Consider the following 20,626-nt stretch of genomic DNA (forward strand, 5'->3'; position numbering starts at 1 on the left):
AAGCTTTGTGTTAAACACTTAGTAAGATACTATGGACCATGTGTGACTTATTTTCCTTTGTATCACAAGGACCTAATACAGTACCAGATACAGACAAGGAACTGTAAGTTTTTGTTGAATGAATAAATGATCAAGATCTTAAACTTAAAATATAGGATATTCCAGCCTTCTGATTTTAGCTGAAGCTTTAAATTTGTAGTCTCTACCACAGTAAGCAACACAAGATAATAATTTGGAATCTTGGTTTTAAAAAGTCAGATTTTTAAATTACTGCAGAAATAATCTATTATGGCCGTACTGAGCTCCTCTGAAAAATAATAAGCTGAGGCATTGAGACTGTAAAATCTTAGTGCTTAGTTTTGTATCTGATACCCTTTGGAAACCCTCAGTTTTAATGTAGCTAATGACCAGTAGATTTCCTGTATCAAGTTGCTCATATTCTTATCAGACTAGATTTCAAAAGTAAGGAGGCAGCAAAGTGGGTATCAGAGTTTATTTCCATTTGCAGTCTCATTTTTCCACTACCACCAAAATAAGCAGAATTAAGATTATCTTGATATGAGCCCTATGTAATTTGTGGATTTTACTGGTATCTACAATAGGTATGGCTGATTGAGTAATGATCATTTTGGAGGATAAGATCTGCATAAAATATTTGTGAATGATTAATCTTGAGAAGACATAGGTAGAAAATAAATAATAAATATAGCAAATTAGCAAAACAGTACCTTTTGTACCAAGGTTCATAAAACGATAATGGATACTTGAACTATTTCATCTCCAGTACTCTGAAGAGAAATCACAAAAATTTACAGTAGATTGACTCCACTTTGTATTTAAATATATAAAAAGTGTATTTCTAAGTGAATATTACACTCATTTCTATAAATACTTCCAGATGAAATAATTTTAAATCCCATTTGTTTTTCTTTCATAGCTTTCCTAATAGGATGGTTCTAGGAAGAACACACATAAAAGATGTAGCAGCCAAAAGAAAAATTGAGTTAAACAGTTATTTACAGAGTTTGATGAGTGCTTCAACGGATGTGGCAGAGGTGACTGTCCTACCTGAAAAGTAATAACATACTATTTTTTGTGCTACATAATATTTAAATTAATAAATCTTTTTCCTCTTCTATCTTAGTGTGATCTGGTTTGTACTTTTTTCCACCCTTTACTTCGTGATGAGAAAGCCGAAGGAATAGCTAGGTCTGCAGGTGAGATTATTTTTTCTCTTTATTGATGATTCATGGCTTCCCTCTGACCTGAAAGTCTATAACTTCTCAGTGGATGTGGCTGAGTGACAATGGGGTTACTGGCTGTAGTCCAGTGAAAATGAGAGGAGGGTGTTTTCTCTAAGCCAGTCTATTTCTGGATAAACTTAATTTTCCTGAAGGAGTGTGATTATTAAACAAACATTTATCAGTGCCTACTAGGTTCTTTACCTTTTCTTCCCCCTACATGTCCTGGAATTAAAGTAAAATTTTTTTTGTTGCAGCTTGAACCACTGCAAGCAAGATAAAATAAAGATGAACATATTTATATTTTCAGATGCCGGTCCCTTCAGTCCTACTCCAGGCCAAATAGGAGGAGCAGTGAAATTATCCCTCTCTTACCGAAATGGCACTCTCTTCATCATGGTGATGCACATCAAAGATCTTGTGAGTGGTTGCGAATCATGAGGGTTGTAGAGGGAACCTATACCTTAGTAGGAAGCACTACTGTTAAGGGAATGCTTTTCTTTGTAGGTTACTGAAGATGGGGCTGACCCAAATCCATATGTCAAAACATACCTACTTCCAGATACCCACAAAACATCCAAACGTAAAACAAAAATTTCACGAAAAACTAGGAACCCCACATTCAATGAAATGGTAAGTTAAAATCATTTCTAAAAATTTCTTAGATTTGTTTGAGATTTTAAATTTTAAACACTTGAAATTTAAATTTTTTAGGTATCAGTTGCTGAACTATTTAATGTACTAGTAAAGCAAATCAGTAGCAGTCCAATGGTATTTAATAAAATGGTGCAGAATTGAACCCTCAATCATAGACCCTTAGGTTTTAGAAAGATCTTAGGGGCCATTATTCAGCTCCTTTTCCATTGCTTGAACCCCCTCTACAAAAGGGGATGTCAATCTGTGTTGAAATACTTCCAGCCCATCTAGTTGGTTTTGGGCAGCTCCAACTCTTAGATTATTTTTATAATGAGCTGAAATCTTCACTCCCTGTAGTTTGCACCTATAAGTCTCAGTTGTACCTCTTGGAAGCACACAGCACTACTCTTCCTCCTCCTGTGTGGCAGCCCGTCAGATAATTGAAGTTCAGATGCCCTTCCTGCTTATGCTTTTAAAACATCTTCAGTACCTTTACCTTTGTTTGATACGATGTAGTTTCAAAATCATCCTCCTAATTTGTTGTAGTCTGTCAGCAACGCTCTTAAAATAGAGTGCACCTAATGGAAAGCAGTAAGCAAACCATCAGCTGAACAGTGTGGAGCAGAACTGTGACTTTGCTGAGCCACTGATAGTCCACTTGCAAACTTACTAATCTGTTAAAACCTGCTAACCCTTAGTCAACTGCTTCTTTAGGATAAACACCACCCCAACACCATAAGTACAGTACCATTAAGTATAACACCTTAAGTACAGTACTGAATGTAATATAACACTACATTAACTACATGTAATGTTAATGTACACTTATATGTACATTAACTTATTTGTGTACATTAACATTACATCCACATGTCTGGGTAGAGATTTGGAAGCAGATAATTCTGAATTTTCATCAAGGTTATAAATGTATTAAAATCGTACAATGTCCTTTCAGCCCTTTAAAAACATATAAAATGTTTGGTGAAGACCAATTGGTATTATTCTCAAGAAGTAGTATATTGGCTCTTTTCTAGTTAGTGTTGTACTTTCAAGAAAACGAAATGTCAGTTTTTTAGTTCTTATAGTCAAACAGTGAGAAGGACTAGGTTAAGGAGATGTTTCTCAGAAGTTACAGTGAGGCTTTCTTGAAAAAAAAATTCTTAGTATTGAATGTGGTGAGTGTTTGAAAGAGAATAGTTTTCAACACTTCAGATTTGCTGTAAACTGCATTTATAGTTGGTGAGTTTGCACTGGATAGTCAGAAATTATCATTTCATGGTATATAAAATCCAACAGGAAAAAGACAAAAGGAAATTTAATTTCTCATTTTTTGTACAATAATTATATTATTATACTATCCCAACTTGCTTCCTTCCATTCTCTTTTTCCTAGCTATTAGATCATCTTAAGACATGCTGCCATGTAATTTCTCTTCCCTTACCCATACCTCTGTCTCAGAAAAAACATGCTTTTAGTTTTTAGCAATAGTAATTTTCTACTTTGTGCATTCCTATGTCAGACTCTCAGAGGAATGATAATACAATCCAAGACTGAAATACAGAATGTGCATCCAAAGTATGAAACAGATTCCACCAGATGTGTCATGATCAATGTCAGTAATTGTAGTCACTCTAATAATCTCACTCATATTTTTACTTAAAATAACCCAAGAAACCAAACAAATAAATCATTTGTAACTTACTGTTTCTTTTTTGCCTTTGCTGTAGCTTGTGTACAGTGGATATAGCAAAGAAACCCTAAGACAGAGAGAACTTCAACTAAGTGTACTCAGTGCAGAATCTCTGCGGGAGAATTTTTTCTTGGGTGGAATAACCCTGCCTTTGAAAGATTTCAACTTGAGCAAAGAGACGGTTAAGTGGTATCAGCTGACTGCAGCAACCTATTTGTAAGCTAGTGAATTTCTGAGCTTTGGAGGCAAGAGCAGTTATAGACTTGTGCGCGCGTGCGCACACACACACATGCACTTATGAACTTTGTATAGTATTTTTATACTTGGACAGAAATTATAAAGTAAATGTACTTGTTGCATTTCAACACATCTGTTGGACCAAGAGTCATATAACTAACTTTTATGAATTTGTTGAAGCCATTGCCGTTTTAAAGTCACATAGAATACTATAAACCCTAAACTTAATATATAATAAGTCCTGAGAAAGAGTGAGTTGAAGGATTTAACCCTTTCTTGAGTAATTCAGAATAGCTTTCGTGTGGTCTGATGGTACTGTGTCAGGTCAGCCACCTGTTTTACATTGTTTCTTACACAGACATGGCATGTTTGCCTGTTTTGCACCTTTTACAGCCTTTCCCACTGTGTATGTTCACAAACACCAAAGGAAAGGAAAGGTGCAGGATGTTACCATAAAATGCAGCTGCTATCCACAGGGCCGAAAAGCAAAGCACAAATAATAGACAGTTATGTTAAGAACTACTAAGTAGTTTACAGAAGTAGGGGAAAATAATATTGCTTTTTTAAATTCATGTCTTCAAAGCCTTTTTCAGAATAAGTGCCAATCACTGAAGTTGTAAATAATGGTGCCTTAACTTCATATGCTTCCATGGCACTTCATTCTGATTTTTTTCCTGACTTGATAAATATTTAGTAGGTAGTTTTCACTCACTTTCAACTTACTAAAGACAAGAAATTATGTACTCTTACTAATTGTTTTCCCATAGAAAGATCATTTTCTCCACTTCTGATGTGTGACTTAGTTATTTAAATAGTCAGCCATTCGATTTATGTTTTTGTTGCCTAGTAATTGAAGGAGATTCATCGATATAGCACACACTAAATTCCATCATTCCATTATAATCCTACATTTACTCCCGAGTGTGAGTTGAAGTTTGGTAATTTCACCTCCATATATCTATACTTGACTCCCTCATTAAACAAGTGAAAATTGTTCACCCATGTGCCCATTCCTCTTTGGTAGAAGAACTCCATGAGTAGGGCAGACTCTTCACAAGAGGCCAAGGACAAGGGTCCAGACTGAATTTTAACGTAGACTTTTATGGCAAAGTTTGTTTTGAAAGCTGTCTACTTACGTATGTAAACATTGTACATTCATATGAATTACTTTCCTTAATATAATGGAATTCAGAATCATAAGGGACATGACTAAAATTATTCTACAGTAACTATTAAGAATAAGATTCATTTTTATTCATTCAACTTCACACATAATTTTGTGTTTAGTTTGGATAAATATGTACATATATTCATTCTCATGGCTAGAAGAGAAATTCAGACACTTTTTAAATGGTAATAGAGATTGTAGTAATCTAGTTGCTGTAAGATAACTGACAAAATATGCAATGAAGAATACCAAGAAAGAAAGGACAATCTCCAATTCACTTGCCCAGAACAGAATTTTTATGAACTTTGCAAATGTTTAAGGTAAATGGTGATACTTGCGGAGCAGAAATAGAAGAGTTAAGGATGTATCAGTGTGACAGGTTAAAAAAAAAAAAAAACTTGAAATTTTTGGTGCCTAACACTAATGGTCCATTTGTAGGAAAGCCCGTGAGTACGATATACTAATGTCTTTTTCTTTTTTTAATGTTTAAATGTGTTGTCTATTTAATAATTTAATTAAAATGCAGATCAAAGCACCACCGTTTATTTGCTTTTTCCACTTACAGTTAACATTTCCTTAAAGTGTGTGAGTAGCTTTGCAAATATGAAGAAGTACTAGATATTTTCACTTAAGCTTTTGAGATCTAATTCCATTCCATGAGTTGTCACTTAGCCACTGTAAAAAAAAAAAAGTACTGTCTTGGTAAAACATCATTGTTACTTGGACTCAGTGTATACTGCCTATTTCAGTCTGTTACAGCAGTGTCTTTTAGCACAAATAATAGAGCTAGAAAATGTGATGTCACTTTTCAATTACAAGAAATCTGGATTCTTATCTAAAAGTGTATATTATGATTAATACTGTACAGTTAACCAGAGTTCAGAACAAGTGGTAATATTTTCTCTTAATTTAATTCATTTTGTGCCTTCTTCGGTCATTAAAAACACACACACACATTTTACATATATTTTAATAACTTATTTCTTTGTGAAACGCTAATCTTCAGCCCTTACCAAAAAAAGGGACAGAGGCACCTCTTTGCACTACTACTATCAATAGATTTTAAATCAACTGTTTTTTGTGTGTGTGTGTGTGTGTGTGTGTGTGTGTGTGAGGAAGATCAGCCCTGAGCTAACATCCATGCCAATCCTCCTCTTTTTTTTTTTTTTTTTTTTTTTGCTGAGGAAGACTGGCCCTGGGCTAACATCCGTGCCCATCTTCCTCTGCTTTATATGGGATGCTGCCACAGCATGGCCTGACAAGCGGTGCATCGGTGAGCACCCAGGATCCGAACCCAGGCCGCCAGTAGTGGAGCATGTGCACTTAACTGCTATGCCACAGGGCTGGCCCTAATCAACTGTTTTTTTAAAGTTTGCATTAAAGTAAATTTGAAACAAAAGTTTAAACAAACTGGCCAAGACACTAATTTTTATGTATAATCACAATGTTTTATACCTATCTTTATTCAGTAAAAATAATTATGCTACATCTAAGTCCTGCACCCAAAGAATTCTTTCCTCTTGCAGTGTTTTGGGATTTGAAAATGGTTTACTCTAAGAACCTGTTATTTTCTCTACTGAGGAACCCAATGTAGAACTTGCACTGACATTTTTATTACTGCCTTTATAAGAATCTATAGGTATCTAAATGTTAAGGCATGTATGATTGATAAAGTATTCTTTTATCTTTTCAAATTAAAGTTGTATAAAAGTTCCAATACCTTGCCTTAAATTGGTTGACTGTTCTTTCTAGGATTCAAGTATTGTGGCATTTAAAAAAAGGAAACATTCAATTTTGATACTTAGATTTCAGATGAAAAAGGACTGAACCCCCACTACCATAATTCATAGATTTACTTACATGCTTTTTGACTAGCAGTGCAAATATGAATGAATATGGCAATTAGTCTCAACTATAAGAACCAAATACTTTAATTATATTAAGGTAGTGAGTAAAGATGTATAATATTTTTATTAATACCTTGAATATATTCAGTGGATTGAATGTGACTTCATAACTGTACTATGATCATATTAAAATATTTCTGGAATAAAGGAACTCTGCCATCATTTCTTTTCTCATCAACATATTAAGATTTTTGGTTCCAAACTTGGATATGAATGAACTCACTGTTGCTGTTCTTTGCATCTCACCCAGGAGTTTATTAGGTTCAAATAGTCCTGAATTTCAGAACTGGCCTGTTAGTTGCCCCTAAAAATGTCCACATAGAGTGTCTGGTTTCTAAGCGTGGTTCTTCGAAGGTCTGGATTGCCACTTTGCTAGAGCCCCATCACCATTTCATAGAAGTGAAATGCTTTGATGCGTATGGTCTCTGGCCTTTCGTAGTTTACTTACATATTACAGTATTGTAACAGCCATGTTATAGACATATCTGCAGAAGAGAGAGATGTAAATTCTTCTGCTATCACCCCTCCCTCCTGGAGTGATAACCGGTGTGCGTGCGGCTGTGGTTCTCTGGCTCCAGAGATAACATGTAAAAGGGCCCAGAGACCGTGAAAGAGCAGGCGCTTCAACAATTAGAGCCAGTTTCTTGGGATGATCAACTCAGTTTCTATCAGAAAATAAATGACTTTACTTCACCCTTAATTACTCTTTTGAAACACTTTATCAGACATATACAAAATTAGACAACCATGTAATGAACTCCATGAAGGAAGCCATCATGCACCTTCAACCCTTCGGGCTAATCTTGTTTGACATGTTAACTAGGGCATGCCTAGGTGTAGATAGCTTTTTATTTTTTTCTATTTAGGATTCTTAAATCTATGGATCAGTAACTTTCTTCAGTTCTGAATAATTTATTATGACTTCTTTTCCAATTCACTACTTCTCTCTTCAACTGTTTAACCCATCCATGGAGTTTTTAATTTTGGTTGTTGTATTTTTCATTTCTAGAACAACTATTTGGTTATTTTTGTTTCTTTGAATCATGATCCAGCAAAGACACTCATAAGACTGCCAAGATCAATGGGGAAATAGCTTTTTCAATAAATTGTGCTGGGATAGTTAGATAACCACATGCGAAAGAATGAAGTAGGATTCTTAAAACATATACAAAAATTAATTCTAAATGGATCAAAGACCTAAACATAGCTAATATTATAAAACTCTTAGAAGAAAACATAGATGCACATCTTTGTAATCTTGGATTAGACAAAGGTTTCTTAAGTATGACACAAAAAGCACAAGCAACAGAAGAAAAAAAAAATTGGGCTTCATCAAAATTGAAAACTTTCGTGCATCAAAGGACACTTTTGTTAATAACAGACAACTCACAGAATGAGAGAGACTATTTGCAAATCAAATCTGATAAGGACCTGGTATCCAAAATATAGTATAAAGAACTCTTAAAACTCAACAGCAGAAAGCAAACCCAATTTAAAACTGGGCAAAGGACTTTGAAGAGGCATTTGGCCATCACATGAAAAGATGCTCAACATCATTAGTCATTAGGGAAACACAAATCAAAACCAGAATGAGATACCAATTCACACCCACTAGGATGGCCAGAATAAAAAGACAAGTGTTTGTGAGGATGTAGAGAAACTGGAGCCCTGTTACATTGCTGGTGGGAATGCAATGTGGTGCAGCTGCTGTGGAAGACAGTTTGGCAGTTCTCAAAAAGCTACACATCGAGTTACCTTATGACCGAGCAATTCATATATATATATATATTCTCCAAGAGAATTGAAAACAGGTATGCAAATACTTGTACACGAATGTACATAGCGTTATTCATAATGGCTAAAAAAGTAGAAACAAGCCAAAATGATATATCCCTACAATGGAATATTATTCAGCCATAAAAAGGAATGAAGCACTGATACATGTTACAACATGGATGAACCTTGGAGACATTATGCTAATGGAAGAAATCACAAAAGGCCACACACTGTATGATTCCATTTATATGAAATGTCGAAAATAAGCAAGTCCATAGAGACGGCAGTTGCCAGGGGCTGTGGGGGAGGGGAGAGTGAAGAGTGATTGCTTAGAGAGTACTAGGCTTCTTTTTGGGGCGATGAAAATTCCTGGAATTAATGATGGTTGCCCAACATTGTGAATGTACTAAATAGCACTGAATTGTACACTTTAAAATGGTTAAAATAGGGCCGGCCCTGTGGCTTGGTGGTTAAGTGCGCGCGCTGCGATGCTGGCGGCCCGGGTTCGGATCCCGGGTGCGCATCGAGGCACCACTTCTCCGTTCATCCTGAGGCCGAGTCCCACATGCAGCAACTAGAAGGATGTGCAGCTACGACACACAACTATCCACTGGGGCTTTGGGGGGAAAAAATAAAATAAATAAAATCTTTAAAATGGTTAAAATAGCAAATTTTATGGTATGTGAATTTTACCTCAGTAAACAAATGTTTAAAAGTCCATACAATCAATTTTTAAAAACCATTTGATCACTGAACCTTTAATAAGTAATTGTGTTAACGGTGACTGTTTTTTAGATACAATTATAATTTTCCCTTTTTTTGTCTTTAAAAATCAGAAGGTTCCAATTTACAAAAGTTCTCAAAACATGCCACATCACTGGGGCCGGCCCAGTGGCGCAGCAGTTAAGTGCACACTCTGCTTTGGCTGCCCAGGGTTCGCACGTTCGGGTCCTGGGTGTGCACTGATGCACTGCTTGTCAGGCCATGCTGTGGCAGCGTGCCATGTAAAGTGGAGGAAGATGGGCACGGATGTTAGCCCAGGGCCAGTCTTCCTCAGCAAAAAAAAAAAAAAAAAAAAGGATTGGCAGATGTTAGCTCAGGGCCGATCTTCCTCACAAGAAAAAAAAAAGTTGCATGGTCTTTTTAACAACTGATTGTTTTTTTAACAGAGTGGTATTCTCAAAGCAATCCAGCTCTAGTGTTGGTTATATCGTAGACATCCCTCAGTCATTCCACTACCAGACATAACTAACTGATGATAAGTCAGGGGGCTGAGGGCAAATCATGCCAGCAATGCTTGAGATGTAAAAAACTCATGCGTAACTAAGTAACTGACCTGATCCAAATCTCACAGATCTACTGTAACCAGGTCTAGATTGCCAAATCTTACTCTTCCCACTATCTTCTGCTTCCTGAAATAGAGTTTGTAGTCTAGACATCTTCAAATGGGGAAAAAATTACTTATTTAGGTTCATTCTTTCAAAGAATTATTGAGTGCCTAACTTCTTGCCTGCCTGGCACTGTTCTGGAGGTAAAAGCAATTCACAGTCTACTCTCAGAGTTCAAATTTTATTCGAGGCAGACAACCAAACAAGCAACTAGAAAGGAAAATGTCAGAGATTCATGTGCTATAAAGATAATCAACAGGATATTGTGCTGGGAGGGAGAAGGACTACGTCAGATGGTCTCCCTCAGAGAAGGCTTCTCCGAGATGACCTAGAGGCCAGGATCTGAAAGTCAGACCTGAGAAAATCTGGGGGAAGAGCACTGCAGGTATGATAACAGCAAGAGGAAAGGGACATGCTTGGTTACCTTGGAGGGTCAGAAAGCAGTAAAGTAAAGGCTGGAGTGTTTACACCAAAGAAGGAGAGTGTGGCAAGGCACGAGGTCAGGGGTTTGGATTTTATTCTAAATGCACTGAGAAAGTATAGGAAGGATTAGCTCCGGGGAACAATAACCTGTTTTACATTGTTAAAAGATCACTCTGACTGCTCGGTGCAGAATGGATTATATGTGTTTGGGGTGAGGACTTGAGTAAAAGCACGAACAGTTGAGATACCACTGAGTTGCCCAGATGAGAGACGATGGGGGTAGCAGTGGAAATGGAGAGAAGTGAATATATTCATGATATATTTCTGTGGTAGAGCTGAAATGACTCTCTAATGGAAATAAGACAAAAGAAAAATGGAGACTCCAAGGTTGTGGTTTGAGCAAATGGGCAGTGTTTAACTGAAATTAAGGGGTCTGGAGTAGGTAGCTAGGGGTAGGGACTGGGAATTGGAGCCATGTTAAGTTTGAGATACCTATTCCATATCTGGACTAAAGATGTAAATTTGGCTAAGGATAAGATTGCATGTTTGCTGGGAAAAAATAGGTTACTCAATTTGAATGAAATTCTTAATGCTTTGGAAAAAACTACTCACCAAATAGTGATAGGTTGGAAGGATGGGGATGGATGTTTTAGTAACTCTAGTTTCTTTCAAAGTCGCACCCGTTACTTTAAGCTTGTCGACAGGCGTTTATTGATTTCACCGACCTCCCTCCTCCCCGGGGCCATGCTGTTTTTGAAAAAGCCCTTTCATCTGCCCAGTCTTTCAGCGCATTCCTGTGTACCAGCACTGAATCAGTCTTCAGTTTTAGTGGCAGTTCCCTTTTGCCAGGAAATTCAGACGCCTCATTTTCTCCCTCATCATCCCCACTTCCACTTCACCTCCCTACATCCAGCTCCTGCCTTTGCAGTCTTGTTCCCAAAGCTCTTCCCTGTTCGCCAACTCTCTCTCAGTCGGGCACGCGACCCAACACTCCTCCCCGCCGAGCAGAGCGCCCCACAGCTCGGTGCAGGGGAAAGAGTGGAGGGGAAGGTAGCGGGTAGAGATCCGCCAGAGCCTGGTTCAAATCCCTGGGCTGGTTCTTCGCTGTGATCGGTGATCCCTCCCCAGAAAGATTAGATTAGGATTAGAGATAAGAAATGGTACTGCTGCTGGGCCGTAGCCACCACCGTTACTTCCAGTGTAGAACTTATCACCATGGTATTGTACCTGTGAATTTACTAGTGGCAGGGACAGACTGAGGTATTTAGCGCCAAGACAAAAAGCCTGGCACTGGTGAATGAATAATCGTAGCTGAATGGCTGAACTTCAGGAGCCCAAATTCGCAAAGCGGTGGGGGCACAGATAACGGCCTTTCATAGGGCAGGGACCAAGTCCACCAACGCCTGCAGTTGTACCTGCTCCATGCCCACTCCCAGTCCTGGGTTCGAACCTGCACGATGTCGGCGCTGGCAGCGCCTCCAGAAAGCGCACAGTCCCCGTCGGAGGCGGACTCAGTTTCCCGCTTTGGCTACGACCTCCTCGAAGACCGATGCATGCCGGGAAATGTAGTCCTGTTGCTTGAGGAATCTACTGCGACGTTGCAATGCATTTCGGGACATGTAGTCACGCGGACGCCGGGGGCGACGCAGCGTGGCTCCGCCTCCTGCATGCGAGGAAGCGGGGACGTGTGCGGTCACTTCCTGCGTGCTGGGTGGCTTCCTGCGGTATTCGCTCCCTCGCTCTCCTTTTCGCTGCCTGACTGCCGCCATCATGGGTCGCATGCATGCTCCCGGGTGAGCTCGCGTTTCCCGGCGGGTTGCAGGGCTCGGCCGCGGGGGTGGGGGAAGGAGGGAGTGTGGGCAATGGGTCGAGGGGGTGATGTGGTGGGCTGCTGGGGCACGGGCCGCCCCCTCACCCCCGGATTGCTCCTCTCCCCAGGAAGGGCCTGTCCCAGTCGGCTCTGCCCTACCGCCGCAGCGTGCCCACCGTGAGTAGCGCGCGGGGACCGGGAGGAGTCGGGAGGAGAGGCGCAGTCGTCGCTCGAGGGGCGCGGCGCGGGGTGGAGGCCATGTGGGCCTGAGGAGCGGGCTCCTGGCGGAGGGGCCGCTGGGCGCCGTCCCGGGCGCCTCGTCCTCAGGCCGCTTTCTTCTCCATACGCAGTGGCTGAAGTTGACGTCTGACGACGTGAAGGAGCAGATCTACAAACTGGCCAAGAAGGGCCTGACTCCCTCCCAGATCGGTGAGCGCTGATGTCTAACGTAGCCTCTCCCGCCTGCCCTCGTGTAACCTGCTGGAAAAAGCTCGGGGCGTAAATGTGCCCCATACGCGCCGTGAAAACCTTTGCCGGTTTCCCTGGCTTTACTGTTGATGACCGAGGTCTGGTCCTCATTGGTTCCACTCTCACGTTCTTATTTGGAAGACGGTAAAATTATTAAAATGCTCGCCAGAATTTATTGAGTATTTCCTACGGGCTAGGCACTCTGCTAGGTCGTGGTTCTAACCCTATACATATACTGCCCTCCTTTAATTCTGACAGCCATACTGTGAAATAAGTACTAGTGGTTTCCCCTCATTTTACAGTTGAGGAAGCTGAGGCACAGTGCAGCTATATAACTAGCCCCAAGTCACATTAAATGAAGGAGCTGGGATTGGCTACTCGGAGTGCTTGTCACACTTTCTCACAGTTAGATGTGGTTTAAATCTCAGCTGAGTGTCTTTGTGCAAGTGGCTTTATTCGGCTGTTGTTTGCCAGCTGTGTGGTTCTGGGTCCTGAGACTACAGTAATCAGAAAGAGGGCAAAAGATCTGCCCTCCTGGAGCTGAGAGTCTGGTGGGGGTATCACACATCCTGAGAAATAAATAATAGATGGTCAAGTACTCAGATGGTGCTATTCGAGATTAAAAAAAAATAACGTATGTGAAGTTTTTAGAAGAATGGTACAAGTTCTTAATATGTTAGCTGGTTTTGATTATTAAACATATACATAGCGGGAATCTCATTGATTCCTTGGGTGGCCTATAATCTAGCAATTGTACTATGATGATGGTTTTCTGACATTTGCAGTTTCCACCAGAAGGGTTCTCCTTAGTGTTGGGTAAACCTTCCTTCGCTGTCTGAATGAGCTTTGCATGCATTCTCATGTTGGTTTCTGTGATATATAAACATAAGCCCCATTTTACAGATGGGAAACCTGGAATGTGACTTGATCTCAAGCCTTGACGTCCCCTGCTCAGTTTGTGTGTGGTGTGAGAATTTAGAATATGTGATTCCTTTTCAGGTGTGATCCTGAGAGACTCACATGGTGTTGCACAAGTGCGTTTTGTGACAGGCAATAAAATCTTGAGAATTCTTAAGTCCAAAGGACTTGCTCCTGATCTTCCTGAGGACCTCTACCATTTAATTAAGAAAGCTGTTGCTGTTCGGAAGCATCTTGAGAGGAACAGAAAGGTAAGAGTATAGAACTGCTTGTACCAACTTATTTCAATAAAATATAATGCATCTGTTGAATTATGTAAGGTGGCTTAGGGGAGCCACAAACTAGTCAGCACTATGGTTGCTTTGAAATAAAAATTCTACCAGAAGAGTTTTGGGGTCGGGGGAGGGGGCTTTGGCTCCCCTAGATAGAATATATTCAGTTGCTTGAAAATGTAGAGGTGTGTGTTTGCAGAACTTTGCAAATCATTCCTGTTAAGTCTTCTGGAAGCCTTAAATTTCCTTAAGGACCTAATATAGCCACATGAACCTTAGCCTGTGATTCTGTTACAGGGCATTGGGTAATTTTTCATTAGAGAAAGTACACCATGTCTATACATTTCTTTGTTTTTTGTTTTTTTTTTTTTTTTTTTAAAGATTTTATTTATTCAGTTTTCTCCCCCCCAAAGCCCCAGTAGATAGTTGTATGTCATAGGTTCACATCCTTCTAGTTGCTGTACATGGGACTCGGCCTGACGTTGGACGGAGAAGTGGTGCCTCGGGGCGCTCCCGGGATCCGAACCCGGGCCGCCAGCATCAGAGCGCGCACACTTAACCGCTAAGCCACGGAGCCGGCCCTACATTTCTTTGTTAAAATAATGTTCAATAATGTTTAGTTGTTTTGAATGGCTTTCTTGAGTTCTATCAATTTTTATTTTTAGGATAAAGATGCTAAATTCCGTCTGATTCTGATTGAGAGTCGTATTCACCGGTTGGCTCGATATTATAAGACCAAACGAGTTCTTCCCCCCAATTGGAAATAGTGAGTATCAACTGTTTTGGTTAACAAGAACAAGAGTTAGCCAGATTAGTGAATATAGTAGTAATTGTTGTAAAAAGCCTGATAGTAAATGTTTTTAGGCCATGGGCCATATGGTCAGCTACTCTTGCAACTCAGCTGTTGTAGCAGGAATACAGCCGCAGATGATACGTAAACAAATGAGTGCAGCTGTGTTCCATTGAAACTTGACCTACCAAGACAAGCAAAGGGCTATAGTTTGCAGACCCCTGATTTAGAAAATGAACAAGCCCTTTGAATCACTTTTAGATGGTGGGTGAAGATTCAGTTCATACCTCTGCTCCCAGGTGTTTATGTTGTCTTAATTTTTGCCTAGATTGCTCACTATGATGATTAATTTCCAAACATTCGCAGTTTCCACCAGAAAGGTTTTTCCTTATGTTGGCCAATTCTTCCTTGGATGTCTGAGTGAGCATCTTCATTCATTACACTTGAGCACAATGAACTGATTCAGGAACTTAGCAGTTTGGTGCATTTTATATATTTGGGGTTTGTTTTATCTGCTGGGAAATAGCTCCATTGGCTGGGAGATTTTGTGAATGAAAGTGGAGAACCTGTATTAATCCAGCTCTTCTCCCCTCCCCCTTTTTTCCTTTTCAGTGAGTCATCCACAGCCTCCGCCCTGGTTGCATAAATTTGTCTATGTTCTCACGCAATAAAATCATTGTTTAACTAGAAGCACGTTTTGTATTTCTTTCCCCCCCAAAAAATTGTATATCAGTCATTCATAAGTGTTCTTTTTTGATGTGGAAGTGTTTGTGCAGAATTAGCAATAAGATAGCATCCATGTATTGCATCCCTTCACTGCTCAGCTAGTTGTAGTTGAGCGGTGTATAACTTCATGGATGGTTGCTATATACAGGGCGGTTGGGGGAGGGACTGGAAGGGACTTGATGTAGTGATTTATTTTGATGTCATGGCAAAAATATTTCTAAGTATTTTTCATACATTTGATGTTAAATACTGAAGTAGATCTGTGATAGATGTTGTCCACAGTGTAGTCTGTCATCAGAAATGTATGTGCAAGGTCCTCTGGGGGAGGAGGAGCATCTTTAGTATGGAGGGACCTTTGGAGGAAGTGACATTTGATCCCAGTCTTGCTGGTGAGGCTTAAAGATGGGGAAGAAGGGATTCAGGGAACAGTAAGCAAGCATAGTTCCATCTGGAGCAGAGGGAACAGGAAGAATTGTGAGATGAGCTCAGGTTCCTGAACCTTGCAGGTTTTGGGTGGGTTAAAATTAACTCACTTGAGTGTAGGCAGAATTATTTAATTCATAAAACACCCTAATGAGGTATGTGGGTATCCCTGTTTGAAAGAGGTAAGTCTCTTGAACAACAAGTGAGTTACTTGTTCAAGGTTGTAAGACCAGTAAACGATGAGCTGCGTTTCTCGCTGGTTTACAGAGCCAGACTCCTTCAGAATTCAGAAAACATTCAAGCAGGCCATTTGTATGTAAAGTGTTTATCACTTGAATAAATACATATAGTAATAGGCTTTTTACTTAAGCTTTACCCTAAGCAGTAATCAAAGTTGTGTTTGAAATCACACTACCAGGCAAAAGCCCTTGTGTTCAAGAGACCAGTATCGTAACTTGCATTGATGGCCTCTTGCTGCTGGGCTCAGGAGCTACAGACACCGAAGTCACCTTATCCTTTAGGACACTATATGCTTGCCTACCCAGCATTATATGCTCTGCTGGGTATGCAGACTGATTCAGTTCCCCTTCCTAATGGGCTCCCAAATATGGGAAACAGGTGCAGAATCTGTTTATGGTATTTCACCCAATTCTTACCTAGTGTTAGATGTAAGTTTTTAATTCCTTGCACCTTTGTGTGCATGTCTTAAAAGTGGCTAACCATCATAAAGCAAGAAATTAATAAGGCAGACATCTCCAAGAGTGCTGAACAAGTAATACAAGGTAATGCACCACATGATCCCTGGCAAACCCTACAAAGCTAGGCAAGTGTTGAGTATGGATGGTTCTGGACCAAAAACTAGTCAGTAGTTGTGGATGGGGCATTTGATGTTTCAAAGCATCTCTAGGTTTTCTTTTTAATTATAAGAAGTATTTACATATAATTCTTGCCATCAAGCCAATAGAACTGCAAATATTAAATATGACCGCATGTTGGAGGATTTTTAATGAAATCATTCAGAGAGAAACAACAGTTTCTTTAGTGAACATCCCTCCAGATAACTGTTAAATTCACAGACATTTTTTGCACATGGGCATTATACCACATAAATCATTCCATAATCTTTTTACTTGTATGTCTTGGTTGTGGATACTTAGTATTCCATAGATGTTATGTACTGTAATTTGCCTTGTAGTTATCTCAAGATAAATTCCCAGAAATGAGATCTTTGGCATTTATATTGTATATTTAGTGTGTTTTGCAAAACTTCTTTTCAAAAGTGTACTGATAAATACTCAAAAAGTGCATGAGAATGTCATTTCTTCACATCCTTGCAAAACGTTTTAATTGTTTAAATCTTTGTTAAGATGGGCCGGGGGCCGGCCCCGTGGCTTAGCGGTTAAGTGCGCGTGCTCCGCTGCTGGTGGCCCGGGTTCGGATCCCGAGTGCACACCGACGCACTGCTTCTCCGGCCATGCTGAGGCCGCATCCCACATACAGCAACTAGAAGGATGTGCAGCTATGACATACAACTATTTACTGGGGCTTTGGGGAAAAAAATAAATAAATAAAAGACAGGGGCCGGCCCTGTGGCATATGGGTTAAGTGCTCGCCCTCCGCTGCTGGTGGCCCGGGTTCAGATCCCCGGCGTACACCAAGGCACCACGTGTCATGCCATGCTGTGGCGGCCTCCCATACAAAGTGGAGGAAGATAGGCACAGATGTTAGCCCAGCGCCAGTCTTCCTCAGCAAAAAGAGAAGGATTGGCATGGATGTTAGCTCGGGGCTGATCTTCCTCACAAAAAAAGAAATCTTTGTTAAGAGAGTGATATTGGTTTTATTCTTTCTTTGATTACTATTGAATGTCTCATGTTTACTTTTTGTGAATTGCGTATTCATGCCTTTTTCTAATTTCTCTTTTAGAACATTATTCTTAACTCTTTATCATGTTACAAATATTTTTCCCAGTTTATTCTCTATCTTTCCATCTTGCTTATGGTATTTTTCCCGTAGAAGTTTAAGAATTTTATTGATACTGTCATTAATGATTTTCTTTAATAACCTTTTTTCTTTTTTTAAATGAATTAGTCTAGTTAAATTTTAAATTTTTTCTGCTTCTCCCTTCTGTTTAGTTATGGTCGTCATCTGTCTTCCAGACTTAGACATTTATTCTTCCTTTTTAAACAAATGTTTCCATATGCTTTTTCTTTGTAACATCTATTTTGATTCAGTTTGAATCAGCATATGCATATTATTTGTCCAAATCTACCGATATGTGAGCACCCAGGATTTCAAGGTTTCCTTCAACAACTGTTCCTTCATGTAAAAATTATCTCTTCTTTCAGTGACAGGTGTTCTTTTTGTTTTGTTTTTTTTGTGAGGAAGACCGGCCCTGAGCTAACATCTATTGCCAATCCACCTTTTTTTTTTCCCTTTTTCTCCCCAAAGCCCCAGTAGATAGTTGTATGTCATAGTTGCACATCCTTCTAGTTGCTGTGTGTGGGACGTGGCCTCAGCATGGCGGGACAAGCGGTGCGTTGGTGCCCACCTGGGATCTGAACCCTGGCTGCCAGTAGCGGAGTGCATGCACTTAAACAGTAAGCCACGGGGTCGGCCCCCTCATCTCATTTTTTAATTGAAGTTATACATACATGTGGTTTTAAAAGTCATATGATTTTATAAGACTTATACCTAAAAACAGTTCCTTCCCTTTTCCAGCCTGAAGTCTAGGGCAGCCGCTTTCAGTTTATAGCTGTTTTTCTGGCATACCATATGCTTTCTTATTTGTAAATAACATTCCTTGTTTAAAAAAGTGAAATTCACGTGACAAAACTCATTTTAAAGTGAACAATTCAATGGCATATTATACAACCACCACCCTTACCTAGTAGCAAAACATTTTAACCACCCCAAAATACAACCCCATGCTCGTGAAGCAGTTACTCCTCATTCTTCCCGCCCGCCCCTGGCATCCACCAGTCTGCTTTCTGTTCCTATGGCTTCACCTGTTCTGGGTATTTTATATAAATGGAATCATACAGTATGTGACCTTTTGTATCTGGCTTCCACTTCACATTGTAGCATGTGTAAGTAGGTCATTTTTATGCTGAATAACACAACACTGTAGGTATATACCGTAATTTATGCATTCATCAGTTTATGGATATTTGGGTTGTTTCCACCTTTGGGCTATTTTGATAGTGCTGCTGTGAACATTCATGTACTTGTTTGAGTCCCTTTTTTCAATTCTTTTGGATTTGTACTTAGAAGTGGAATTGCTCTAAATAACATTCTTACGCTATGATTTCTTGGTTTTTAGATTATACCTCTTCTCCAGGAATCCTCATAATTATATAATAAGTTATGATTAACTCACTATTTTATGATTATATTTCTGTGACCATAATGTTTATATATAATATGTATAATTCTATACTTAACATATCTGTAAATGTATATATTTACATAAAATGTTAGTAATTGCCTTTTTCTTTCATCTGCTTAGTGTTCTGTGTACCTAACTAATTCTTCCCTAAACTTTGAACTATAGTTTAAATCTCAATATGTTCAATCAGATTTACTTCTTTTGTTTTTTTCTTGGTGATGTCCCTCCCAGGACGCTTATCCTCTAGCTCCAATTCAGACAGGTTACTCTTGAGACCTAGAGTTCTGGGATATTCTTTTGCCATCAATATGGGGACTCCTTGTGCCTCCAGTGTCAGATTCCCTATTTCCACATCATATGTCTTCCTCTTCCTTGGTTTACTCCTTCCTTTTGGGGAACATCCTCCAGTAGCTCCCGAAGAAAGGGTTCAATCCTTGAACCTCATTTCTTCTCTGTTTATACCAACTCCTAGGTAATCTCATCTAGTCTATGGCTTGAAATGCTGTCTTTGAGGTTACTACACTACAGTTCATACCTCCAGCACACACCTTTCCTGAACTCCAGCCTTAGATATGGATGCGCCCATTCAGCATCCCCACTTGGATCTCTAATAAACACCTGGACTTTAACCCAAACTGAATTCTTGATTTTTGCAGCCCAAACCTGATCCGTTCCTAGACCTCTCCATCGCAGTAAATGGCAACTTGATTCATCCTCGGACCAAAAACCTGAGTCATCCTTGCCTTTTTGTCTCTTATACCACATATCCATTTGATCACCAAATCCTCTTTGCTCTACCTTTACAATATATCCCCAAATCTGACCACTTACCTCCTCTACAATCACCCTCATCTGAGTCACGATCTCTTTCCCTTACTATTGTACAAGCCTCCTGACTGTTCTCTCTCCACCTGTGACCCCCACCAAGGTCTTTTCTACATCTAGCATCTGGAGAGGTCTTTTGAAATGTAAGTCACATGGTGTCCCATATGTTAGAAGACGTTCAGTGGTTTCCCATTTCATTCAGAATAAAATAAAAAATCCTTATCTTGCCCTTAAGGAAGAGTTAGTCAGGATCCTGGCAGGAAACACGAATGTCACACTCAAATTGAGGAATTGGGAGAGGGTCTACTAACGGAGCTCTTTACAAAGCTGTCAGTGGGGTTTAGGGAAGCCACAAGGATACTGTGTGCGGTTCCTGGGAACTAGCAACCATGGGAGGCCTTAGGCAGTCCCACCCCTACCCTGAAAAGTGCAGGGGAACTTGGAGCTGGTGAAGGTCATCTGACAGAATACGTGGCCCTCAGTAAAGACTCCTGCCCTCTGATTTCTTGTAGGTGCCTCCAATTGGCCAAATCTCATAGGAAG

General features: G+C 39.8%; 2 protein-coding genes and 1 non-coding gene across 4 annotated transcripts in view; all 3 read left to right on the forward strand.

Moving 5' to 3' along the window:
* The window catches only part of PIK3C2A (phosphatidylinositol-4-phosphate 3-kinase catalytic subunit type 2 alpha), a 106,105-nt gene extending 100,598 nt beyond the window's left edge, over positions 1–5,507 (forward strand). Inside the window, exons 29-33 of one of the 2 annotated variants that reach the window (XM_004418476.3) lie at positions 938–1,055; positions 1,145–1,217; positions 1,552–1,661; positions 1,749–1,874; positions 3,605–5,507. In XM_004418476.3, the coding sequence (XP_004418533.1) occupies positions 938–1,055; positions 1,145–1,217; positions 1,552–1,661; positions 1,749–1,874; positions 3,605–3,787 (610 nt within the window). In that variant the 3' untranslated portion in view covers positions 3,788–5,507. Of the gene's footprint in view, positions 1–937; positions 1,056–1,144; positions 1,218–1,551; positions 1,662–1,748; positions 1,875–3,396; positions 3,576–3,604 lie in introns of those variants that run through there. The other variant, XM_087433150.1, reaches the window with a different exon arrangement.
* A 6,630-nt stretch (positions 5,508–12,137) lies between these two features.
* On the forward strand, positions 12,138–15,414 carry RPS13 (ribosomal protein S13). The gene is made up of 6 exons (XM_004418475.3): positions 12,138–12,259; positions 12,405–12,453; positions 12,627–12,705; positions 13,744–13,913; positions 14,600–14,700; positions 15,337–15,414. The coding sequence occupies exons 1-6, from the start codon at positions 12,237–12,239 to the stop codon at positions 15,368–15,370; spliced, it is 456 nt and encodes a 151-aa protein (XP_004418532.1). The 5' UTR covers positions 12,138–12,236; the 3' UTR covers positions 15,371–15,414.
* LOC147916552 (small nucleolar RNA SNORD14) lies at positions 15,058–15,148 on the forward strand. The gene has a single exon (XR_015552837.1). It is a non-coding gene; the product is annotated as a small nucleolar RNA SNORD14 (small nucleolar RNA).
* Positions 15,415–20,626: the final 5,212 nt, after the last annotated feature.

The sequence above is a fragment of the Ceratotherium simum genome, chromosome 7 (assembly GCF_057802395.1).
Source record: "Ceratotherium simum simum isolate JZ-2026a chromosome 7, ASM5780239v1, whole genome shotgun sequence".
NCBI classification, from domain to species: Eukaryota; Metazoa; Chordata; class Mammalia; order Perissodactyla; family Rhinocerotidae; genus Ceratotherium; species Ceratotherium simum.

Bases quoted from the DNA above. Each gene is read 5' to 3' on its own strand.
- RPS13 (XM_004418475.3), top strand. From the start codon at position 12,237: ATGGGTCGCATGCATGCTCCCGG. The intron at 13,914-14,599 runs GTAAGAGTATAG...TTTTATTTTTAG, and splicing joins ATCTTGAGAGGAACAGAAAG to GATAAAGATGCTAAATTCCG. The intron at 14,701-15,336 runs GTGAGTATCAAC...TTTCCTTTTCAG, and splicing joins CTTCCCCCCAATTGGAAATA to TGAGTCATCCACAGCCTCCG.